This window comes from Cryptomeria japonica, chromosome 8 (genome assembly GCF_030272615.1).
Source record: "Cryptomeria japonica chromosome 8, Sugi_1.0, whole genome shotgun sequence".
Classification (NCBI taxonomy): Eukaryota; Viridiplantae; Streptophyta; class Pinopsida; order Cupressales; family Cupressaceae; genus Cryptomeria; species Cryptomeria japonica.
The window spans coordinates 348,857,821-348,879,615 of record NC_081412.1 but is presented as its reverse complement, the minus strand read 5'-3'; the positions used below and the strand labels follow the sequence as shown (position 1 = coordinate 348,879,615).

At 40.6% G+C, this 21,795-nt stretch overlaps 1 protein-coding gene across 2 annotated transcripts in view; it reads left to right on the top strand.

Annotated features, from left to right (window-relative positions):
• The window catches only part of LOC131045354 (serine/threonine-protein kinase haspin homolog), a 99,014-nt gene that overhangs the window by 52,552 nt on the left and 24,667 nt on the right, over positions 1–21,795 (top strand). Inside the window, exon 6 of one of the 2 annotated variants that reach the window (XM_057978943.2) lies at positions 15,131–15,301. The exons of the other annotated variant lie outside the window; for it this stretch is intronic. Within the exon in view, the coding sequence (XP_057834926.2) occupies positions 15,131–15,301 (171 nt within the window). The remainder of the gene's footprint in view (positions 1–15,130; positions 15,302–21,795) is intronic. 2 annotated transcript variants of the gene reach the window in all.

The window sequence follows — 21,795 nt, the reverse complement described above, 5'->3', positions numbered from 1 at the left end:
TCATCCCACTCCCTCGCTTTTCCTTATCCATAGGTCCTTCCTACACAGGTCCGTAACTTCTGGACTGAGGGCCATGGGATTGACTGTCACTTCCGCAACTTGTGAGTTGACCCCTAGATTTGCCAATAGGTCGGCTACTTTGTTTCCCTCCCTATGTATATGTGTTATTTCATATGGTTTGATTGCCTGAAGTAAGGAACGAATGCACGACAACCACTTCGATAATTTCCAATTAAGCAATTTGTCATTGGTCACCCTGCTTATGATTATCTGTGCGTCTCCTTCAACCTGAACATTGGTCAGACCTTTCTCCTTGCAGAGTAACAACCCGGCCTCTAGAGCTCCTATTTCTGCCTCATTGTTTGTGGCGTGGCCAATATAGCCATACATGCCAGACACCACATTCCCCTCCTTGTTTCGAATGACTGCTCCAAATCCAGCCTGCCCCGGATTGCCTTTGCAAGCCCCATCAAAATTGAGCTTTACCCAATTGTTATGAGGCTTCTCCCATCTGACCTCTTTCCTGTTGATTCTATTTTTGGGATAATGGAATAGAGTGTTTTTGAAGGACCAATTCCTTTCCATTTCCATATCCCAATCATTGAATTTGAATTTACTGACATTTCGTGACCTACCACAGATGACTTCTTCTATGCTCGCTTTAATGTCATTTATGACTAGTTCCACTGTTTTGGCCGATTCTTTGAATATCCTCTTGTTCCTTTCTTTCCTGATAGCCCAAACAATCATTGCTGGGCCGGTCAACCATAGGACTCCCCATTTAGACTGAGTGAATTGTGGCCATGCGACAAGGAAGTCTTTTAGAGTCATACTTCTAGCTGTGTGGAAGCTCACCATTCCTAGGAACCAATCCCAGCAACTGCGGGCGAATCTGCAATTGTAGAGCAGATGGTCCCCTGTTTCGTCCCCACTGTTGCAAAGTACACACCAACTTGGCCCTTGTATGCCTATAGTTTTCTGTCTATCTCCAGTGAGTATTCTTCCATTCAATGTGATCCATAAGAATGCCCCTGCCTTGGGCAACACCCATTTGTTCCAGCATAACTTGCTGGGCCAATTCGGATTCTGAGCTCTGTGCCTTTGGACTTCATAGCCCAGCTTCACATTGTACTCCCCTGATTTTGCTCCACACCAGATTACTCTGTCTTCTTCCTTTGATACCAATATGGATCTGTTGTTAAGGAGTTCTAATTTCTTACACATCTGTGTATTGCCAATAGTTATCTTTCTCCATGTCCTCATGCCATGGGACTCAACATTCCCAAAATAGCTAGCTACCTGCGGGCCTATCACAGTTTCGATGACGTTGACCCAATCTTGATCTTCAAAACAGTCTGCTAGCGGCGGCTCCCCTTCCCATGAGTCCCGCTAGAATTTGGCTTTACCTCCATTCCCAATTCTCCACGAAATGTGATTCGTTATTATGCTCCTGCTGTTCCATAGGAAATTCCAGGTCGGAGATCCCTTCTCTGTGTCTGCTATTGTGAAAATCCAATCAGAATCAGCGGAGTCTAGGTACTACTTTTGAAATATCCTGCACCACAATTTGTTGGGGTTTTTGTACATTTTCCAAGACAATTTCGCTCCTAATGCCAGGCTTTGTAGGCTCATTTTCCTCAGCCCTGCTCCCTCGTCCTCTTTCCGCATACACATTGTGTCCCAATTTATCAGCAGTATCCTCTTATGCTCCTTGGCCCCGTCCCACACAAACTTTTTTAGTAATCCATCTAATTTTGCTCCCACTGAATTGGGCACTTGATAGCATTACATACTGTAGATTGGAACAGCTGAGAGTACAGACTTTATCATTAGTATCCGTCCGGCCTGAGTGAGCCATTTGTTCTTCCATTGTTCTGATTTGATCTTACAAGAATTAAGTACATCCTCCCAAATATGTGTTTGTCTACCTCCCATGTTAATTCTGATCCCAAGATATTTGATGGGGGGAACAGTGATTTGAAAACCAAGCAAGTGCGAGATGCGATTCTGTAGTAATCTTTCAGTATGGAAAAAGAAAATCTGCGATTTACTTACATTCATTACCTGTCCTGACAGCTTCGTGTACTCATCCAGTGCATCTTTAATGCCTTTGGCTTCTTTGATTGTTGCTTCGCCAAACAGTATAGTGTCATCCGCAAATTGTGAGTGCGTTATAGGCTCGATTGATCTGTGAGCACGTATACCATTCCACTGCTTGTCTGACTGCTTGGATTTAATTAGATTGCTGAGAACTTCTGCCATGAGTACGAAGAGGGTCGGGGATAATGGGTCCCCTTGCCTTAATCCGTTAGTGGCTTTGAAGAAGCCGCAGACCGCCCCATTTACAAGCAAGGAGAAACTGACCGTGGAAATGCAGAATCTGACACAGTTGATCCACTCCTTTGGAAAACCGTAGTAGTTGAGGACCTTCACCAAAAATTGCCATACCACCTTATCATATGCCTTTGCCACATCCAACTTAATAATCATGCCTTTTGTCTTCTCTTTATGAATGGTATGCATGACCTCTGACACTAAAATAATGCTGTCCGCTAATTCTCTTCCTGGTGTGAACCCATTCTGATTTTCTGAGATGAGATTGGCCATTGCTTTCGAGATGATTTTGTATATGGTGTTGCATAACGATATAGGTCTTAGATCATGTATTGAGGTACATTCTTGTTTTTTAGGAATCAGAGCAATGACCGTGTTATTTATTTCTCTTACAAATTTCCCTTTCTGTCTAAATTCGTCTACAACTCCCCATATGTCGTGACCCAAAAAATCCCAACACTTCTGGTAAAATTCTGCTGTCATACCGTCCGGACTTGGAGCCTTGTAGGGATGAAGCTCAAAGGTGGCCCTTATAATTTCCTCTAAGGAGTATGGTTCGCAGAGCATTTTCGCTTCCTCCACAGTTACCAACTTCTGTACAAGCTCAAATAGCCTGTCATCTACTGCGTCTTCTGCCTGACAATCATTTCTCAGTAATTTAACAAAGTATTCAAGTGCCGCTTGCTCTAATTCCGCCTCTGTTCTTCTCAATATCCCTCCATCATCCAAGATTGCAGTGATTTTATTCTTATTCCTTCTACCTTTTGAGGTTGCATGAAAGAACTTTGTATTACGGTCCCCCTCTGCGATCCATAGTGCCCTCGATTTATCTCGCGAGTAGATCTCTTCTCTATTTAATATTTCTGCATACTGCTCCTTAAGGAGCTTTTCTTTCAGATAATCATCCCTGTCCATCCCTATGAACATGACTCGTTTGTTAATTTCTTCCAGTTCTTCTTCTATTCGGAGTTTCTCAAAGAATATATTCTTGAAAGAGGACTTGTTCCAGTGCTTGATATTGTTTTTGATGTATTGAATTCTCTTTGTAAAACAAAAGCTGGGGGAGCCCGAAAAGGTGTCGCTTTCCAACCACCATGTTTTAAGTAGTTCAATGAATTTAGGGTCCCTCCACCACATACTCTGAAACTTAAAGTAGTTTCTGTTCTTAGGAGCCTCATGATTAATAGACAAAGTGATCGGAAGGTGGTCCGATCCAGCTTGCGGGATGATACTAGTTTCAATTGAGTAGCTATCATTAAACCACCATTCCCCCACCAAAAAACAATCCAATCTTTCGGAGATTTTTGAAAAGTTAAGTCTTCTATTAGTCCAGGTGAACTTACCATTCTTCGGAATAACATCCACCACTTGACACTTTGAAATGAATTCCCTGAAATCTTCCATTACTCTTGTACTCTTTCGTAATCCTCCTTCCTTGTCGTCAATGTCCAAAATTGCATTGAAGTCCCCAACCAGGATTGCCTTTTCCTTCTCTAATGATATCAGTTGCTCATGTATTTCTGTCCAAATTCTCAACTTATCCTCTGTTCTGGTCGGCCCATATACATTAAACAGGGGGAAACTAAAAACTCCTGGTTTGTACACAATGTTGCACACCATCCAAAATTCGTTGGACTCTAAAGGGTGCACTTCGAACACTTCTGAATTCCACAAGATTCCTAGGCCTCCAGCAGATCCTCGGGCGTCCTGAAACAATCCTTCCCATTTGTTGCAGTATCTGATGAATTCTGCCACCTTTTGCCCATTCAACTTGGTTTTCTGTAGTAAAACCAATTCAGATTCTAGCTTGGCCAAAGACCTTTTGACCAAGCGTCTTTTGTCAGGGGCTGTTAAGCCCCTGACATTCCGTGATGTGATTCTCATTTCTGTCCAAGGGAGGGGCTACCTCCCTTGGGGTTGTTCATGTATTCCAGGACGCTCACAATACCTTTTTCTGATGCTTTCTCTTCTCTAATTTGCTTATTGCTTTTCCTGCCTTTAAATCCTTTCGCTCTGCCCAAAAGACTATTTGCTGATTGGCTAATGCATCTGGGATCAAGGTTATCCAGAATGTCATCTTCTTCCTCTCCGTCTGAATTACTCATTTCCGCATCGCTTGTGCATTCTTCAATATTGTTGACTACCTGAGTTCTTGCTGTAGGTGACTTTTCCTGGTTTGGAGTATTCATCCCTTCACCCTTATCGATTTCTTTCTGATACGGTTCAAAAGACTTATTTGTGTGAGGCGAAGGTATGTTTGTCCCATTTGTTCTTTGCTTTTGCTCATTCATTTTCCTTAACCATACTGCTTTTTCTTTGTCTTCTATCCTTTGTTTCGTATTAAATGCCCTGCGCACAAACATTCTGCACCTTTTTGCTTGATGAGTCTTGCTTCCACATCTTTGGCAGACAGAAAGCTCCCTTTCAATTTCGATGCCTTGTTTCCAGATTCCATTGGCTGTCCTAAGATTAATGTGGAGAGGGATTTGTTCAACCATTGCTATTTTCATCCTGGCGTATATGTACGAATCGCTCTCAACAATTTCTTCATCAATTTCTAGAAGGGTGCCGAGCGTTCTCCCTATTTTCTCCATGCACTGATCCCCCCAATACTCGATTGGGAGATTAAATAGTCTGATCCAAACCAGGGTTTCATAAACTGCGAGTCTGGTAGGATTAAAGTTGGGTGTCCAAGGTTGTATATAAAGTGGTAGGTTATCAAAAAACCAGTTCTTTATAGTTAAAATCTGATCCCTTTTTTCTTTCTCAGCAAAAATGGCCACGAAAAAACCCTTCGGCATAAATTTCATCACCACTTGATCACCCCAGTTCTCTTTTATCCATGAGTTAATGCTGTGCCTAGGTTTCTTCGGGCCAATGAATCTGGCTATGACTGCTAGATCCTCCCACATACAATTGTCTTCGATAAATTCCTCAGTTAAATCTATTTCTACCAATCTTGGCGGGCTGCTTCCTTCCGTAGGGCTCTGTCTTGGAATGATGACTTTTCCCTCTATGATTCTATCATTCCTTCCGAATGTCTGTCCGCCCTCTGATCGTTCCTCATCTTCCCCCACTGCTATGCCTTGCTCGCTGTTTTGTGGATGTTTCGGGAGATTGCCTTCCACCGAACGATCATCGAAGGCTTCCTTCTGCACTTCGCCTTCTGGCCTCTGCCTTTCGCACTCTGCCTGTCGCTCCATTATATCCTTAATTGGTTCTATTGCCTTTAATTTATACATATTTTCGTGTCTACTTCATATTTTATGTCTATTTTATCATGTTTTAATACCGTGTCTACTTCTTGTCTTGATTTTCTGCACAACTAAATTGTTATTGTGAACATTAGTTGGTTATTTGGTCCAAACAACATTTGATGGTCTATCTTTTTCTACAGCGATGGCCTTGTGAATTAGTTGTTTGGAAACACAAAATCCATATTCCTGGATAAATGGCTTGAATTTAATCCTAATCTAGGCTATTTGTGATGTCATTGCTTTGCTTGACGAATATGACCATGCCATAGTTTTATTTTTTTACAGTCTCATTACTAGAAGTGAAGAGGTAATGTTTTTTGTAGTTCATCTCTATCTTTATAATATTTTATCATTCTCTCAAGTTATAGCACAAAGCCTCTTGGCTGCATGAAAACATCAGCTTGATGTTTCAACTTTGTATGTAACCTAGTATTGCACCAAGATGTCCAATTTTTGTGATATCAAAATTTTGGTCCTTGTGATATTGTATATCTATTCTAAAATGTGTTGTGTCTATCTTCTACTTATACTGTTTACGAGTCAGTATTTGACTCTATTTGAAGGTTTGGTTTAATATCAAAGCTTTTAAATGCGACTTGGTTTTGTACCTTGAATTTTTGAAAATGCATAATTCATGCCCATTCTACTTGTTATGAGAAATGGTTTCTCTTTTATCAATTGAATAGATTTTTCTTTGGATATATTATTTGGAATTTCCTATTTGAAAATTTTATAGTGATTACATGTTTTTTTCTTTTATCTTACTAGGATGCAAAAATTCTTATTGTAGTTGTTTTGAGGTCTTATCAAGTTTTCAAATTTTTTCAAAGTTTGTTATTATAGTCCAGTCTCTATGATTAAACATTCTTTTCATGTTGATAATAATTTGGAATGTAGTGTTGTTAGTAATATTTTACAATCTACTCATATCATACAACAATACTAGAGGTTTACACGCATATCATTTAGTGAACTGTTTTATCGTTAACTTAAAAATAACTTTATCAACTTCATAGAGAACTTACCAAAGAATCATTTAGTAGCAAAGCTTACATGCTACAGTGCATTGTTCTATTTTGGACAAACTTTTCATTTATGGGCTAAACTCTATTTTATTTGCTCTCTATATGTCTATGCAATGGAAATCCTTATAAATTTAAAAAAGAGGAACTTCTGTCTCTTCTTCAACATTTTTAAATCCGATATTTTCTTGTTTAAATCTCGATTTTTTTCAAAAAATCTTATACTTTTAGCTTGCCAATTTTTCCCCCAAAAGATTTTTTATGCTACAAGTGGAACAATAAACTCTACCAACCCATTCCTACAATGAGTTACTACCTCAATTCCAAGTTTTTCTTTTCCTATAGCTTCACAAATGTTAAGGGGGAGGTTACAAAAGGCCTCTCAACATGTGTTGAGAGGATGACGCTTGAGGTTGAGGTGATAAACTTCACTATTTTAGAGTTGCATAACTATAAGCAAACTAGGGGGAAGCTCTATTCTTTGCCACTAGCTTTTTGAGAAAGATCCACCTAGACAGTAGGTAAGAGAAATTGAAGTCTTATATCTTACAAGTTACAAATTACATTTATTAATGAAATATTTCTTGCTTACAAACTATTGAATATCTCATTCGTAGGTTCTTGGTTGGAAGATTGGGGTTGAAATATCCCAAATATTCAAAAGCTATCCCTTTGAATTTTGTTTTAACCTTGTAGTGTTTTTGGTTGTGAGTGCAGCTAGAATTTGTTTGATGTTATTCACATGAAGAAGTGTAATAAGCTGACTCAATGACACCTCAATGACCAAGCTTTTGTGAATGCAGCCTTTAACTTTGCACAAAATGGTGGAGGATGAATTTAGATGAGATTGATCCCTATAGTGATTGGATTGTGTAGGACAAGGAAACCTCTTTGTTTACAATGGATGAGATGGTTAATTTTGAGGGGCAAGCTATGAGGATGTGGCTACAATAAAAGTAGGAGAAATTGGATTGGATGACATTGATGTTGTAGAGGAGGAATCATTGCCAATTAGCTGTAGCCTTCTAGGCCATCCAATCTAAAAATAGAAAAGTTGCCTAAGTCTTAACTCCCTTCGTGCATTTGCCCTTATTATGCCCATTATATATAATTGATTTGAGAAATCTTCAAATGGGTCTCCCTTTGTCAAATTTGCCTCATGTTCCTCTTTGTCCCCCATGTTCCTCTCAAATATTGCAAGTTGTATAAATCCAAAAATATCAAAGTTTAGGTTGTTTCTAATCATTTTTTGTAGTTTTTGGGGAGTTGTAGAGTTTTAGTGGACTTTTAAACTTCTTTTGGTCATCCAACCTCTTGCCCTGGCCTCTAGTTCCACATAAAAAAAATGCTAAGTCTATTTGGTCCTCTCGTTCCTTCATTTTTCTTTGTTTCTTTCATTTGCAACTTTGCGAGGTGTTGTGCATTATGCACACATACCCTGCTTCACATGGGACCCCGTTCGTTTTTCTTAGTCTGCTCGAGAGAGGTGAAAGGTTTTCGTGGTTCAAGGCCTAAAATGTCCCAAAACGAATTCGCTCATTTGCATTCAGATCCTTGAGTTTAGCTTAGCAAAGGGTTTAGCGAAACAAAATCGCATGTTTGATAAAAATGGTCGAAGTTTACAGAATGTGAATAGGGTAAAGTTTTGAGCCAAACAAAGACGAATCGCACGGAAACCCGTTTTTTGTCAAAAGGGCACACCAACAAATGAAATCGCATCTTGCCAGAAATTCACTCGAAACCTCAAAAGGCTCGATTTTCTATCAAGTGAAAAGGGCGAAATGTGAAGATAGGATAAAAAATCACACGTTTTCACGTAAAGCCCCGAAATTTTGACACAACAAAGTTCAGTGGCACAAGAAAAAAATAAGAGAACAAAAATCGCATAGTTCATAAAATCGCAAATTTCATTCTTGTCGAAAATCTCAAGTTAAAACCCTCCAAAATCATGCATTCTCTCTGAGAAGGCCGAATTTCATTTAAACAAAGGGCAAGCTAAAGCTAAAGTTCGGTAAAAATTTATTTGCAAGATGCGAAAAAGAAAATCGCGCATTTTGAAGAAAATAGCCGAGTTGACCGAAAGTTCACTTAGCTCATCAAATCGCACTTTTTCAATTCGCACATCTTAGGTCAAAAGGCCGAAATCCTAAGGGCATGTGATAGAAATCACACATTTTAATAAGAATGGCCGAATTCTATAAAGAAAGAAACACCTAAATAAAGTTTGGCATTTGAAAAAGGAAATTGCATATTACAAGTTAAATGACCGAATTTTATACCAAGGAAAGAACAAGGGAAATTCGCACATTTTTTTTGTTCGAGTTTTAAAATAAAGTGAATGGGCATTTGAAGCTCAACAAAATCGCACCTTTTGATTAAAATATCTGATTTTGCTAAAGTGAACGTTTTGAAAGCAAAAAAATTTTACAAACATAAAAGTTCGTCCGAATTTCATTTAAAAGTGGGCGCTTTAAAGCAAAAGGTTTGGCGTCTAAACAAATCGCATGTTTCACCCAAAATGGCCAAGTTTGCTAGCATTAAGTCGAGAACTTTGCTAAAAACCCTAATTTTGCAAAGGGGAATTTATATTGTTTTAAAAGCAAATACCTTTCATCTTCGTCGAAACAAAGCCCGACATTGCCCTAAAAATTTAATATTTGTTAAATTTATTTAATTTTGCGAGGTGATTAATTCAAGTCGAAATTGATTGTTTGCAGATTGCGATCAACGCCAAGAAGCAAAAATGTAGGAGCGCAGGATCAAAACGACAGTCCCAAGCGCTACCAATGAAGAACACGCCCCAGAGCATAAAACGAAGCGCAGGGAAACGCGCCACTGTTGAATCACAAATTGAAGTCCACCGGCAAGACTGAAGACAAAAGAGCATTCAAAATGCAACAAGTGTATGCATTCTTAGAAATGCACAATTGGAATTAATTCAGAAAATTAGTTTAAAAACTAAAATGCTTTATTGTAAAAGGACTACCTGTGGGCCCCGTCTAATGAATTTAAAGTGAAGGGGGTACATAGGTTAGTTTTTTCCAACTACCAGATTGACCAAATTGATGTCAAATAGTGGTCGGTAGTTGAGAATATGGTTGGGAGGACAACTGAAAATAACTAGGTACGGGTTAAAGCTGCTAGGCTTCTAGAAGGCCAATCAGAGCCACTGGATGGATTCAATCCTGGCCTTTCATTCAAATTGTAAAATCTCTATAAAAGGCAGAGGCCTTTCTCTTGTAAAGGGTTAGTTTTTTAGACTCTTAGAGGTTAGAATTAGTTAGATTTTTAGGAGTTAGGATAGTTAGATGCAGTTTGCAGATTAAAAAATAGAGTAAAACTGCTGTAGAAATTGTTGTAAAAGCAGTTAAAATCAATATATGAACATTGATTTGGTGTTTGTTGTTTTGGTTTTATTCTGTTTGCATGGTTTCCTTCCAGCTAGTTAGAAGTAGAGTTCAATGATTTCAATGGCAAAATGTGGGGGGTATTTGTTGCATTCCTGGTTCATACCATTGGGGGCCTGTTGATTGTAGGTCATCGTGCATGGTTAGTTTGAACCCAAAATTGTGCTCAGTTTATCCATGGGTTTTCATTTCAAGCTATGCCAGAATTAGGTGCCTAGAAGAATGTCCATAGTCTGAAAATCCTTCATCCCTTTGGAGATTGCACCGTTCTTATCGAGTTGTGAGGGTGTCTCTGGCGAAACAAGAATTGGTTATGGAAATCTGTCTACCCGCAACTCTAGTCATTCCTATTATTGCACTTAGGATCCCTAAACTCTCCCCTTTTGATTTTATTTCCCTGTCTGAGAATCGCAGCATCGTTAGATGCAGACTAGCTTGTTGTGAACGTAAGCCCCTTGTGTTTCCAGCAAAACACATCAAACTGCTGAGCTATCCCGCAGTCATGAACTGACCTTTGGAACCTTGAGGTTGTCCCCTTTGATCATCTAAAACAACATTAGGGATTCCTTACGCAAGAGAGGATGGGATACTCAACATTCTATTCTGCGGTGACTGGAGAGAGTTGGGAATTCGACTTTAGCCACGTCAACATGAGGTACATCTAAACTTATTTATTTGCACTTGTTCTCTTGTCCTCTTCCACATCCTCGCTTTCTCTCGTTCGTGTACTTCATGGATTTGTGGGTTTTGTCCAGACTTCTCATTCCTTTCTTCCTCCAAAACCTCTAATTCACTCCAAATTCCCACAACCCCTGTTTCCTTTCTTGTTTGCCTTTTGTGAGCTTGTGGAGCTATAACATACATCTTTCATTTTTACTCTAGCTTTGGACATTTGGGCTTTTGGTTCTCTAATCATTACTTGGTTTTCTTCCAATACCCTATTGTAAAATCTTGTTACACTTTTGGACCTCTAGGCTCCCTCCAGTTCTACCTCCACTTCCTATTGCTAGCTATGTATGTTCTCTTTGCATTCCTTTTGATCCTTTTCTTATGGACTTTCAATGGACTTTGGAACTACTATTTGATGTCCTATTTGGACTTCCATTCTTGCGTTGACTTTCTGCAAAGTTATCAGATGGCTTTGCTGTTCCTTTCCTCTTGTCATGTGAAGTCTCTTTGGACTTTAGGATGTTCTCACCTTCGGTTCTACATCCTTTCTCAACATGTTTTCTTAGTTCGTGCTCTATTTCATTTTCATCCATTTGCGGAGTTTCAATGGACTTCCAAACTTCTAATGTAATGTCTTTTCCTAACCTCCAGAGTCCCACAATTAAACCTCACATTTAACCTCTTGTCTTGCATTGAAGTTTTGCATTTTCTCTTGTTCGCTCCTATCACTATCTAGATCCTCCCAAAACACTATTAATGATTAGATTTGACCCTTGAAACTACTCCAAGAGGATTCTCCTACTTAATAACCATTGGCCGTCCCAAGGGTTCAGATTTTCTTGCATTTCCAAATGTGGATGATGAATCCTGACACAATCCTCCATGGATGAAAAAGAAATCAGGAAGAACCCATTCCCCATAGCAAAAATATCAACCTATCCATTGACCTTCCATTTTTTCAAGGCACATTCTCTAAAATGTCGATCTTTGGTTTGGCTCCATAAAACTTCCTAACAAGAGGAGACCCAAACCTTGAAGAGGCCTTTTTAACAATTGAATCTCAGATTTCAAAGAAGAGGTCAAAAAATGTCCAATTGAAACAAAGGGTAAGCCTTAAAGGGTCTCTGACTCTCTATGTATGTTTCATAGATTGAACCCACAATTTATATGTAGCCAATGACTCCCCATTCTCATCCATGTGCTAGGAGGGATGTTGCATAGAGGAAGGTGTCCAAGGACCTACCTCCTCCATCAAAACAACAAACCTAGCCATTAGATTGGTAGAATCCAAAATTGCCTTCTCATCACCCAAACATAATCCATTTGCAACAACAAGGGTCATAAATGTTTGTTTTAGTACCTGCAATGGGCCCTTGTCCAGAACAACAAGATGGTTGGTTGCCACCAACAATGAATCCAAACCTTGAAGGAGTTGCCATAACCAACAACTCCAAATTTGGAAACACAAACTCTTGAGCATGCCTCAATCTAGAAGTCCAACAACTTCTCTTTAATGCCTCCTTCCAATTTTTGTCCTAGAATTATAATTATAACAGATTAGTGTTAGGGTTACTCTTAACTAGGTAAGGTTTATGATACTTCTTACTAGGAAGATCAACGTATTTCAACATAACTATTATTCGTAGATTCAATTATGGCAACTAATGAACATTTAGCTTTCATGATACATTTGATAACTATTATATTTAAGCTCCAATCCCTACCTCTGTCCAAATACTCAACCCTACGAAGGGTGGGGAATAACCATGTTAGGGTGCTAAAAACTATCCTTAACAAATAGTGCCTTTGTATGATATAACACATGCCCATTCCATTGCAGGTCTTATCTATTGCTCCTGTATGATGTAGCATGGTCCATTCCACTGCAAGACTTACCTATCTTGTGAGGTATATATATATATATATTCATTCTCTTTAGAATGATTTAATTAGCGAATGCAGTTTGCTATATTATTCTCATTGTTAATGCTTATAACATATGAATATAAAAGATAAACATAATTCTGCTCATATTATGTGTCATAGATTGGTCTTTCATCTTTAATTATTAACTTTATGCAATTTTAATAATTAATTGTTCTAATTATAAAATATATTCAGTGTACCAGGCTGTGGTCTGATGGCAGATGGCAATTTAAACTTGATCGATGCCTGAGAGCCAGTTCTTATTAACTGCTCTTCTATCTTATCTGATCAATGGTGATGTCATTGGATGGTTTGATTCCTTTCCTTTATATCTCTCAATGTGAGGGAGAGTTCACACCTCTTCATCATGTACGCCCTTTGGCAAGAGACACACCCTTTCACCATTAGCTCCCTTTGAAAGAGTGTAACTCTTCATTATTTCTACCTTTTGAAAGGGACAACCTTTCACAATCAGATCTGCACTGCTAATTTCCAAATTATCCCCCCTCAAATGAGGCTCTCTTCTCCCTTTTATATCTTATGTTTGCGGGATTCACAACTTTTCATTTCATGTCTTTTGACCATTCATTAAGTTAATTTAATTTAATTATATTCTTTTATGTTTTAATTTAATTTTTAATATTTTAATTTTATTATTATTATTTATTATTAAATTCTATTTCAAAGTGGGGACATTACATTCTCATTTTCAAAAGTGACCCAATCATGCTCATTTACTTCATTTGTATCCTCCTCATCGTTTGGTTCAATTAAGCCTGCAACTTTCCCATGGCTTCTTCTCTCCTTTCTGCTCTTAATCTACTTGTCCTCATTTCAAAATCTGAATTGTGGAAGTGAGGCCATGCCCTAGTCTATTATATTGCATGTAAACTTTTGTTTTGCCAATTGAATAGAATGGATGTTTTTTAGTCACTAATGTTCCCTTTGATTGCGTGATTTTGAGTTGTATGCTGATCTTCCATCATAAATCATGTGGTTCAATGATCTTAAGCAAAACAAATCTTGGTTGTGCATATTCATTCCATCTTGACACTTATTCCAACTAGATTGTGCAATTATTAAGTCGTGGCCACTAAATGGATGATCTTTGTCATCTTACCATTTCCATTGTGGTGCAAATTGCTTCATTTTTGCCATTGAAAGAGGCATATGATATCACCATTTGAATCTAGTTGAAAAGAAGGCATTTTTTTACACACAGCTTTACCAGAGATACAAACTATTGCAATGGTAGACAAACTTTATATAGATTGGGAAGGCAACAAAGTGAATTTGGCTTTAACATGTAGAAGATGACTTGATGAAATATGGGAAGGAGCAGGTGCGAATGGTGAGTTTCATACAGGTTTAACAAAAGTATAGAATAAATTAAAAAATTAAAGATTATAAAATGTAAACACTAGCAGCTAGCTAAATAATGAAAAAAAAGAGAATAATTAAACTCTTGAATGGGAGAGGAAAACAAAACAAAATTTTGAAAATAAGAAGACAAGTAGGGACATTGTTAGGTTGCATACTTGCCAAAAGACTTTTCAGTCATCAAATCAACACAAATCAAACAAAATCCATTGAAATCATTTGCAAATGCATTAAATATTGTCAGCATTTTGAATAAGTGAGAGTAGGAAGAAGAAATTGTTAAAGATGAAGTATTTTGATTCTTTCTTGGTTATGGATTGTCATTATGTGTCATGATGTGATTTTTTTGCTCAAGCTTGTGAATTTTGGTGAGTTAACTTGTATCTCCCTGAGAAATTGTGGGAAACTCACAAACTCATGAGCACTTGCAAGTCTGAGTTTTTGAACTATGCTTTTGATAATTCAGATTCCAAAAGTGCTGTACTCAATTTTTTTTATGCAACTCTCTCTTTCTCCTAATTTAGCTTTAGTAATTATGGTGACCTCAAGTGTTAGAAAGGGTTTTCACCCTTGCATTTGTTTTCAATAATGAATACCCTTCCAATCTGTAGATGTCAAGGCACTTAGGGTTACTAAATGTGTTGTTAATGACCACCCAACTGCAAATAAAGCCGTCACTTTGAAGTTGGATACATTTGCTGTTCCTTCTTGTAGTACTCCTAGGGCAATACAAAACTCAAAGAATACCTTCCAATTTGTAAACATCATCTGCTTGGCCAATATAAAGGATACCCTATATGCCTTGGCTTAAAAGATGGAGTAAAAAGAGGATGATATTGCTCTCTTTCAAGAAACAGGAATCGCCAGAAATTGCCGAGTTTGGGCGATTTCCAAGTCGAGTCGGCCTTGATGAGTCCAGAGGGCTCGGACGAGTCTGGGGCCCAAAATCGCCCAAACTCGGACTCGGCGATTTTGGCCGAGTTTGGCGAGTCTCGACTCCCAAACTCGACCGACGACATGTAATTTTAAGTTAAGAAAAAGCACAACTTCTAATATGTTTTGAATTGATTTTTCTTTGTTTATATTATGCTTTGAGCCTAAAAGTGAACTTCATTTCATTCATTTGGCAAAATAGGAGGAGAAAGGTGAGTTGTGAAGAGAAACAAGGGTTCATTGAAGGAAAACCAACAAGGAGGAAGCTCACGATTTCATCCATAAATCACATGGGGGCTGCATTATACTTTCATTTGGTGCATCAAGAGTTGGAAAGGAAGATTTGCATCTCATTTCAAGCTTGTTGTAAGAGGTAAGATTGATGTTTTGAGTTTTTTTTGTTTCTTGTAAGCAAAAATTTCATTTTCTATTCATTTCATTTGAAAGTTTTACATTTTCTTCCAAAATCTAATGTAGGTAGGGTTTGTAAATTTCTTTAAAAAAAAAAAGTAGGGTTTGAAATTTTGATCAAACCCTACATTTCTTTTTAAAAAAAATTACAAACCCTAACTTAGTACCTGCATTAGTTTTTTGAAAAAATGTACAATTTTTTTGATATTAATTTATGACAATGCGCAAATTCTCAAATATTAATTTTTTTTGTGTTTGTAATCATGTCTTATTGCAACAACCTTAACTTATTTATTACAATTATACAATGTCTACTTCTAGACCCCCAGTTAGAAAGGACACCGCTTGGAAATATCATGAAGATTTTCTTGGGCAAAAAAAAGGACAGACAAAGTGTAAATATTGCAAAACAATATTCCATGGAGGCATATATAGATTAAAATACCATCTTGCCGACGTACGTGACCATGATGCCGAACCATGCACATTAGAAACTGTTGAGGCTACATGTGGGTGCTATGTGGCAGTTGAAGCACTTGAAGGAAAGAAGGAAATGGCGAAGAAGCAAAAGGAGGATTTGGTGGCCATTGGTTGTGTTGGAGGGCCTTCTTCCATGCCTCCATATCGTCCCAGTGCTAGTGCTTTTGGCTCTGCTTCTGCTAGTGCTCATGGTCCTGGCATTGCTAGTGGTAGCGGGAGTGTTAGCATTGGTCCTAGAATTCGTAAATCTAGGTTGGATTCCTACTTTGAGCTTCACACTACTCTTGTCTCCCAACTGTCGCTTTAGAGCATGAGTTGGAACAAGGAGGTCCATGAGGCCGCTAAATTGGCAGTCGACAGGTTTTGGGTCTACTGCACTGTTCCATTCTTTGCAGCCAGGTGAATATTTTTTGTTTGATTGTTTTAATATTTATAGTTTGATTCTTTGTTTGATTTTTTGTTGTACATAGTACATACTTAACTTATCTCATTTAATTTATTTGTGACAGGTCTCCTTATTGGCAGGAAATGGTTGATGCCGTTAACGTATGTGGGGTGGGGTTCAAAGCCCCTTCTGAATCTGATTTAAGGGGACCAATTTTGTCAGGTTTAGTGCGTGATGTGAAGGGTGAATTAGAGGATCAACGCCAGATATGGAGTAGGATAGGTTGCACCATCATGACTGATGGTTGGACAGATAGGAGAAATAGAACTCTCCTTAATTTTCTTGTTTCTTCTGCAGGTGATTGATTAATTTTAATTTCATTGTCATTAATTTTTTTTGAATTTTTATTTAATGATTTATTGAATGATCATTTATCTTGCTTTATTTTTAATTTCAGGGGGCACTGTTTTCATCAAGTCCATTGATGCCTCTGCACACTGCAAAAACGCCACATTCCTATGTGAGAAAATAGAGGAGGTGATACATGACGTGGGTGAGGAGAACGTGGTGCAGGTAGTCATCGATAATGCAACAAATTATGTTGCTGCAGGTAGACTTTTGATGGAGAGGCACCCTTCTATAGTTTGGACTCCATGTGCCGCCCATTGCATTGACCTTATGTTGGAGGATATTGGGAAACTCCCATGGATTAAGAGATGTGTAGAAAGGGCAAGAAATGTTTGCAAATTTGTATATAATCATTCGTGGGTGTTAGCTCTTATGAGGCAATACATCGAGCCGAGGGAGTTAGCTTGTCTTGGAATAACCAGATTTGCCACTAACTTCATTACATTACAGTCTATGCTTCAGTGTAAGGTGGATTTGAGACGTATGATTGTTGGTGAGGAGTGGGCTTCCTCATCCTATGTTGCTACCGCTGCAGGGATAGATATGGCAGATTGCATTTTTGATGAGGGAGGCTTTTGGACCCCTTGTGTTGAGATTGTGAAGGTAATTTTTTATAAATTCTACAATTTAAGTTTCTGTTTTATAATTTATTCATCATTTTCTCTTATTTGCTCATTTTTATAAGTTACACAATATTTGCAATTTTGCATTTTGTTAAGCCCTTGGTGGTTCTCCTGCGAGTTGCGGATGGGGAAAAGCCTGCAATGGGCTACATATATGAGGGCATGGATAGGGCCAAGGAGGCCATCAAATCAGTGTATGGAGAAGATGAGAGTAGGTATCGTCACAGGCCCATCCATGCAGCAACATATTATCTTAATCCGGCATTACATTTCAGCCCTACTTTCAAGGCAGATGGGGAGGTTCTTAGTGGGTTGTACTCAGTCATAGAGCGGATGGCACTTGTTGTTTGTACTACTACCGAACTTATGCGAGAGATACAGTTGTTTTCTAATGCTCAAGGAGAGAACTTCTCTCGTCCTATCTACAAAGAAAGTAGGACAAGTATGATGCCATGTAAAAGTACATTCTAAGGCATAATTTTAATTTTATTATATATTGTTAAATGAGAGTTGAGAGTGAGACTGATTTTTTTAATTTTTCTCATTTCAATTTCAGATAATTGGTGGAACTTTTTTGGCCAAAAAACACCAAATATTCAGAAGTTGGCCACTCGCATTTTGAGCCAACCATGCAACACATCTGGTTTTGAGCGCAATTGGAGTATGTTTGAGCACATACACTCCAAGAGGCGCAATAGATTATCTGTGGAGAAGTTGAACGATCTTCTCTTTGTTCACTACAACCTCCGTCTCAGACATTAAAGGAGTGTACAAAATGACATCTCCCCTATCATTCTAGAGGAGTTTGATCTTGAAGCCAATGGACCACTAGACAGAACCTGTCTTTAGTGATGACGACATTGATTGGGTCGACTAGGTAGATACAGAAGTTGAGGCTGTAGCCATGGTAGAGGAGGAGCAGAGAGCACGAGCATAGACAATAGAGCCGGAGGCATGCAGTGACACAAATATTCATATACCTGATGTTGGTGAGGGTGGCATGGTGTCACGGGGAGAGGCTATGGCTGCCGAATCATCCAAGACCTACCTTAGACGCCTTCGTAGGGGGGATGTAGGCTCCTTTGAGCCATAGGCTTGCAGTTGTTTTTACTTTTGATATTTGTATGGAACATTTGATCATATGATGACATGGATTTTTTATTTTGTGAGTTTTGTAATATTGACAATATTTATATATCTATGTTTGTTATTTCCTTCTGCTACAATTTGCATTTATGCTTATGTGATTGATGCATACTTGTGCATGTAATCAAGTTAGCTTCTATTTGATGATGTCATTGTGTCTTTAAGGTGTATTTAATAAAAGGTGCATGAAAGAAGTTTTAAATCTTTAAATAACTCTAAATTTCTTGAGTTTTTCACTTTGCTGAGTCCAATCGAGTTTAAGCCGAGTTTTTTTTGCCAAGTCCGAGTCTCGAGTCGAGTCGGCCTGGTTGAGTCCGAGCAAAGTCTGAGTCTTGTTTCTTTGGGCTTCAACTATTCATTTTCCTCTTGATTAATCCCTTTTAATGGAAAAAACAAAATCAAATGATTCTCCAAAAGTGTTAGAGGCAATATATGTAGTGTCTGTTTGCCCTCTCAGGTGAATAACCTAAGACATAAAGGACATAACGCAGAATAAAGCCGTAAATATCAGACAAGTGTAACAGATGTTCTATTCCCCATAAGTGTATTTTACAAGTTACATTCCGGAGTATAAAAGGGTACCGAGGGGGTGCGAGCGCCAACCGTCGCACCGCAACTTCCACCCCTCGATTGCCAACTAACCAAAACAATTACACATAATTAACTAATGTTATTCCCGTGTACAATAATGCCGCCAACATCATCCCCCCCAAAAAGAAAAGTCGTCTCCAGGCGACTTACAAAAATGGAGATAATGCAACCTATACAAGATATCTGAAAGACTAGGGAGGGAGCTGAGAAAGCGTCCCTGAAGTAGAAGTGTGAGATGGCGGTGTCTGGGCTGCCAAGCGGGAACGAAGCGTCCCTGACTACAGACTCCTGCTGTGTACGCCTCAATGTATAATAGGCATCCTTGTAGACCTGCTCGATCTCGCGGACAACTGCCGTCACCCGACTCTCCACAACGGGCTGACGCAGCCTCCAAGCCTGGAGCATCTCCTCTGTCTCCGTAGTTGGCCACCCCTGGGACTCAAAGCAGGTAGCAAAGGCTGTCGGGCAGCCCACTCGCATAAACTGTAGGACCTGCTCAAGCTCCACCACCACCTGCTGCAATGCGTGCGTCTGGGCGGCAGCCACGACCCGCCTACCCCTCGTTACCATATCAGCCATGTCTGCGAGATAAGTCTCAACATCCTCTCCCACCTGTGCCGAAGACTGGGAAATCCCTGGTGGAACGGTCACTACTGTATCCTGCTGCGAAGGTACCGCCTCCGCCATCGAAGGTGCACCATCTCCTGATGCCTGCCTAGAGGCGACCTCCCCTGCCTCGTGCCCAACTGTGAGTCCATGTGCCTCCCCTGACGAGTCATCCAAGTGGACTACCTCCGCTCCAGTCTCTCGACGCGGTGAAAATACAACAGCTCCCTCCGGCTGTGCCAGTGTCATCTGAAACCGCTGTGTGAGCCAGCTCTGCATAGCCTCGAGGTCAGCACGCATCTCTGTGACCGGGGGATGGGTCGCTGTGGTCGGCTCCTCCAACAACGAAGCAGAAACAGTCACCACAGCGTCACTACCCACGACCTCCAACCGCACGTGAGGCTCGGTATCCTCCACCTCCGTCGGCCCCTGCTCGACCACTACCCGGTGCGGTGACTCCTCCGTCCCTGACTCTGCCATGCCCTCGGTAAGTGCCGTTGTGACTAGGCCCGATGGTGCTCCCTGTTGCTCGTGCTGGAGGGGACCCAATGTAACAGGCGTATGGCTCTGCCCGAAGGCCGGAATACAGGTGCCGCCTATTCCAGATGCTGGCACAGTCGTGCCCATCGGTAACAGAGGTGGGGTAAACCGGACTCGTACAGGCTCCTCCGTTGCCTGACTGCTATCGTCCTCCTCATCATCCTCCTCCGACTCCTCCATGCTGCTGGATTCCCTCCCGCTGTCAGGCTCCCCTGAGGCCGAGGCCGTATCCACCGCCCGTTTCCGCTTCGCGGAAGAGTGCCCAATGTCCAAGTGCCTCCAATACATTATTGGAGGCTCTCCCGCTGCCAACGGTCCCTGTGGCCGTACCTCCAACTCGTCCTCCGGCACTACTTCCCGCGTGGCCTCCAGGAATAACCCTATAGCATAATGAGGCATATAGAAGGTGCGATGCTGGAGCGTTAGAAACTCATACATACGCTCTGCCAGTAACGCTGCCCAGTCATATACGATGCCATTCATTAGCCCATTCATCAGCATAATCTGAGGGAGGGCAATGTCCGACGCCCTGCCCGACCCTGTCAATCTGCTCTTGATAACATCCATGATGCACCTCCAGTGGCCCTCCGCAACAAAAGTCTTGCGGATTCCGCGACTCTTCGTGGCTCTAGCCACGCTGTCCAACTCCGCTGTGGTCAAATTCCGGGAGACTAATTTAATCCACCGCTCCTTCTCCTCCTGTGTCATCTTCTTGGCCTTCAAGTCTATTTTCTTGCCCTGGCTGCCTGGAATGCTGAATACCCTCGTGAAATCCCTCGCTTTGAAGGATATGGTGACATCCCTCCGGAGGTATTCAAACGTGCTGGTGCATGTATGCCTGTCGAAGGTGTCCACCATGAAGCGTAGGGCACCCTCGTACTCCCGGATAGGGAACACAGGCATCCGAATAGCCCACTCTACCTGTGCCTTCCGGAGGTTTTGCTTTACTAGGTCATTATCGGGGGTATCCTGCCACCATTTGCGGCATTTCAATCCATTCAGGCCCTCGAAAGTAATATTCTGTGGCGTCACTGTGTTTTTCGCACTTGCGGCAACCTGTGGTGTTTTCTGTTTTTGTTTTTGCCGAGCGCTGACATCCATGGTGCCGCCTGCAACACGCACTCCTGAAGCTAGAATCCTGATATTGCTACCTCTATCCTTCTGGCTGCTACTGGAAGAAGCGTGCAGCTGTTTCTTCCAACTCCTCTTCCCGGCTGAATCCATCGATCTTCCTGTAACTGATTTGTTTAGAAAAAACTCTACCCTTCGTAACGGCCTTCTCTTTTTGGCTGCCACCGTGCGGCTGCTTGATCCACCTGTGGCTCTTATTCCTCCCTTGGCTGCTGCGCTTAACCCTTATTTGGTCTACCTGTGGCTGCGTGGGATTGTGCGAAATTGGTCTGGCCGTGCGGTGCGTCCCTTTCCCTGGCCTTCAACTGTGTGCGGGGTCTTCTCCTTTACCCTTCGCGCCTCGCGGTGTCCGGTGCTGTGCGGTGTGCGGCGTGGTGGCTTCTTTCGTGTGGCGTAGTGACTTCCTCGTGCGGCGTGGTGGCTTCTTCTATCCTCGGCGTTCCTTTTTCCCTTTGCGCGGCGTGGCGTGGTGTGCCTTCGGCGATGTGCGTCCTCTTCCTTTCCTTGGCGTCGTGTGGTGTTTTGTTCATCGGCTGCTTTGTCGTG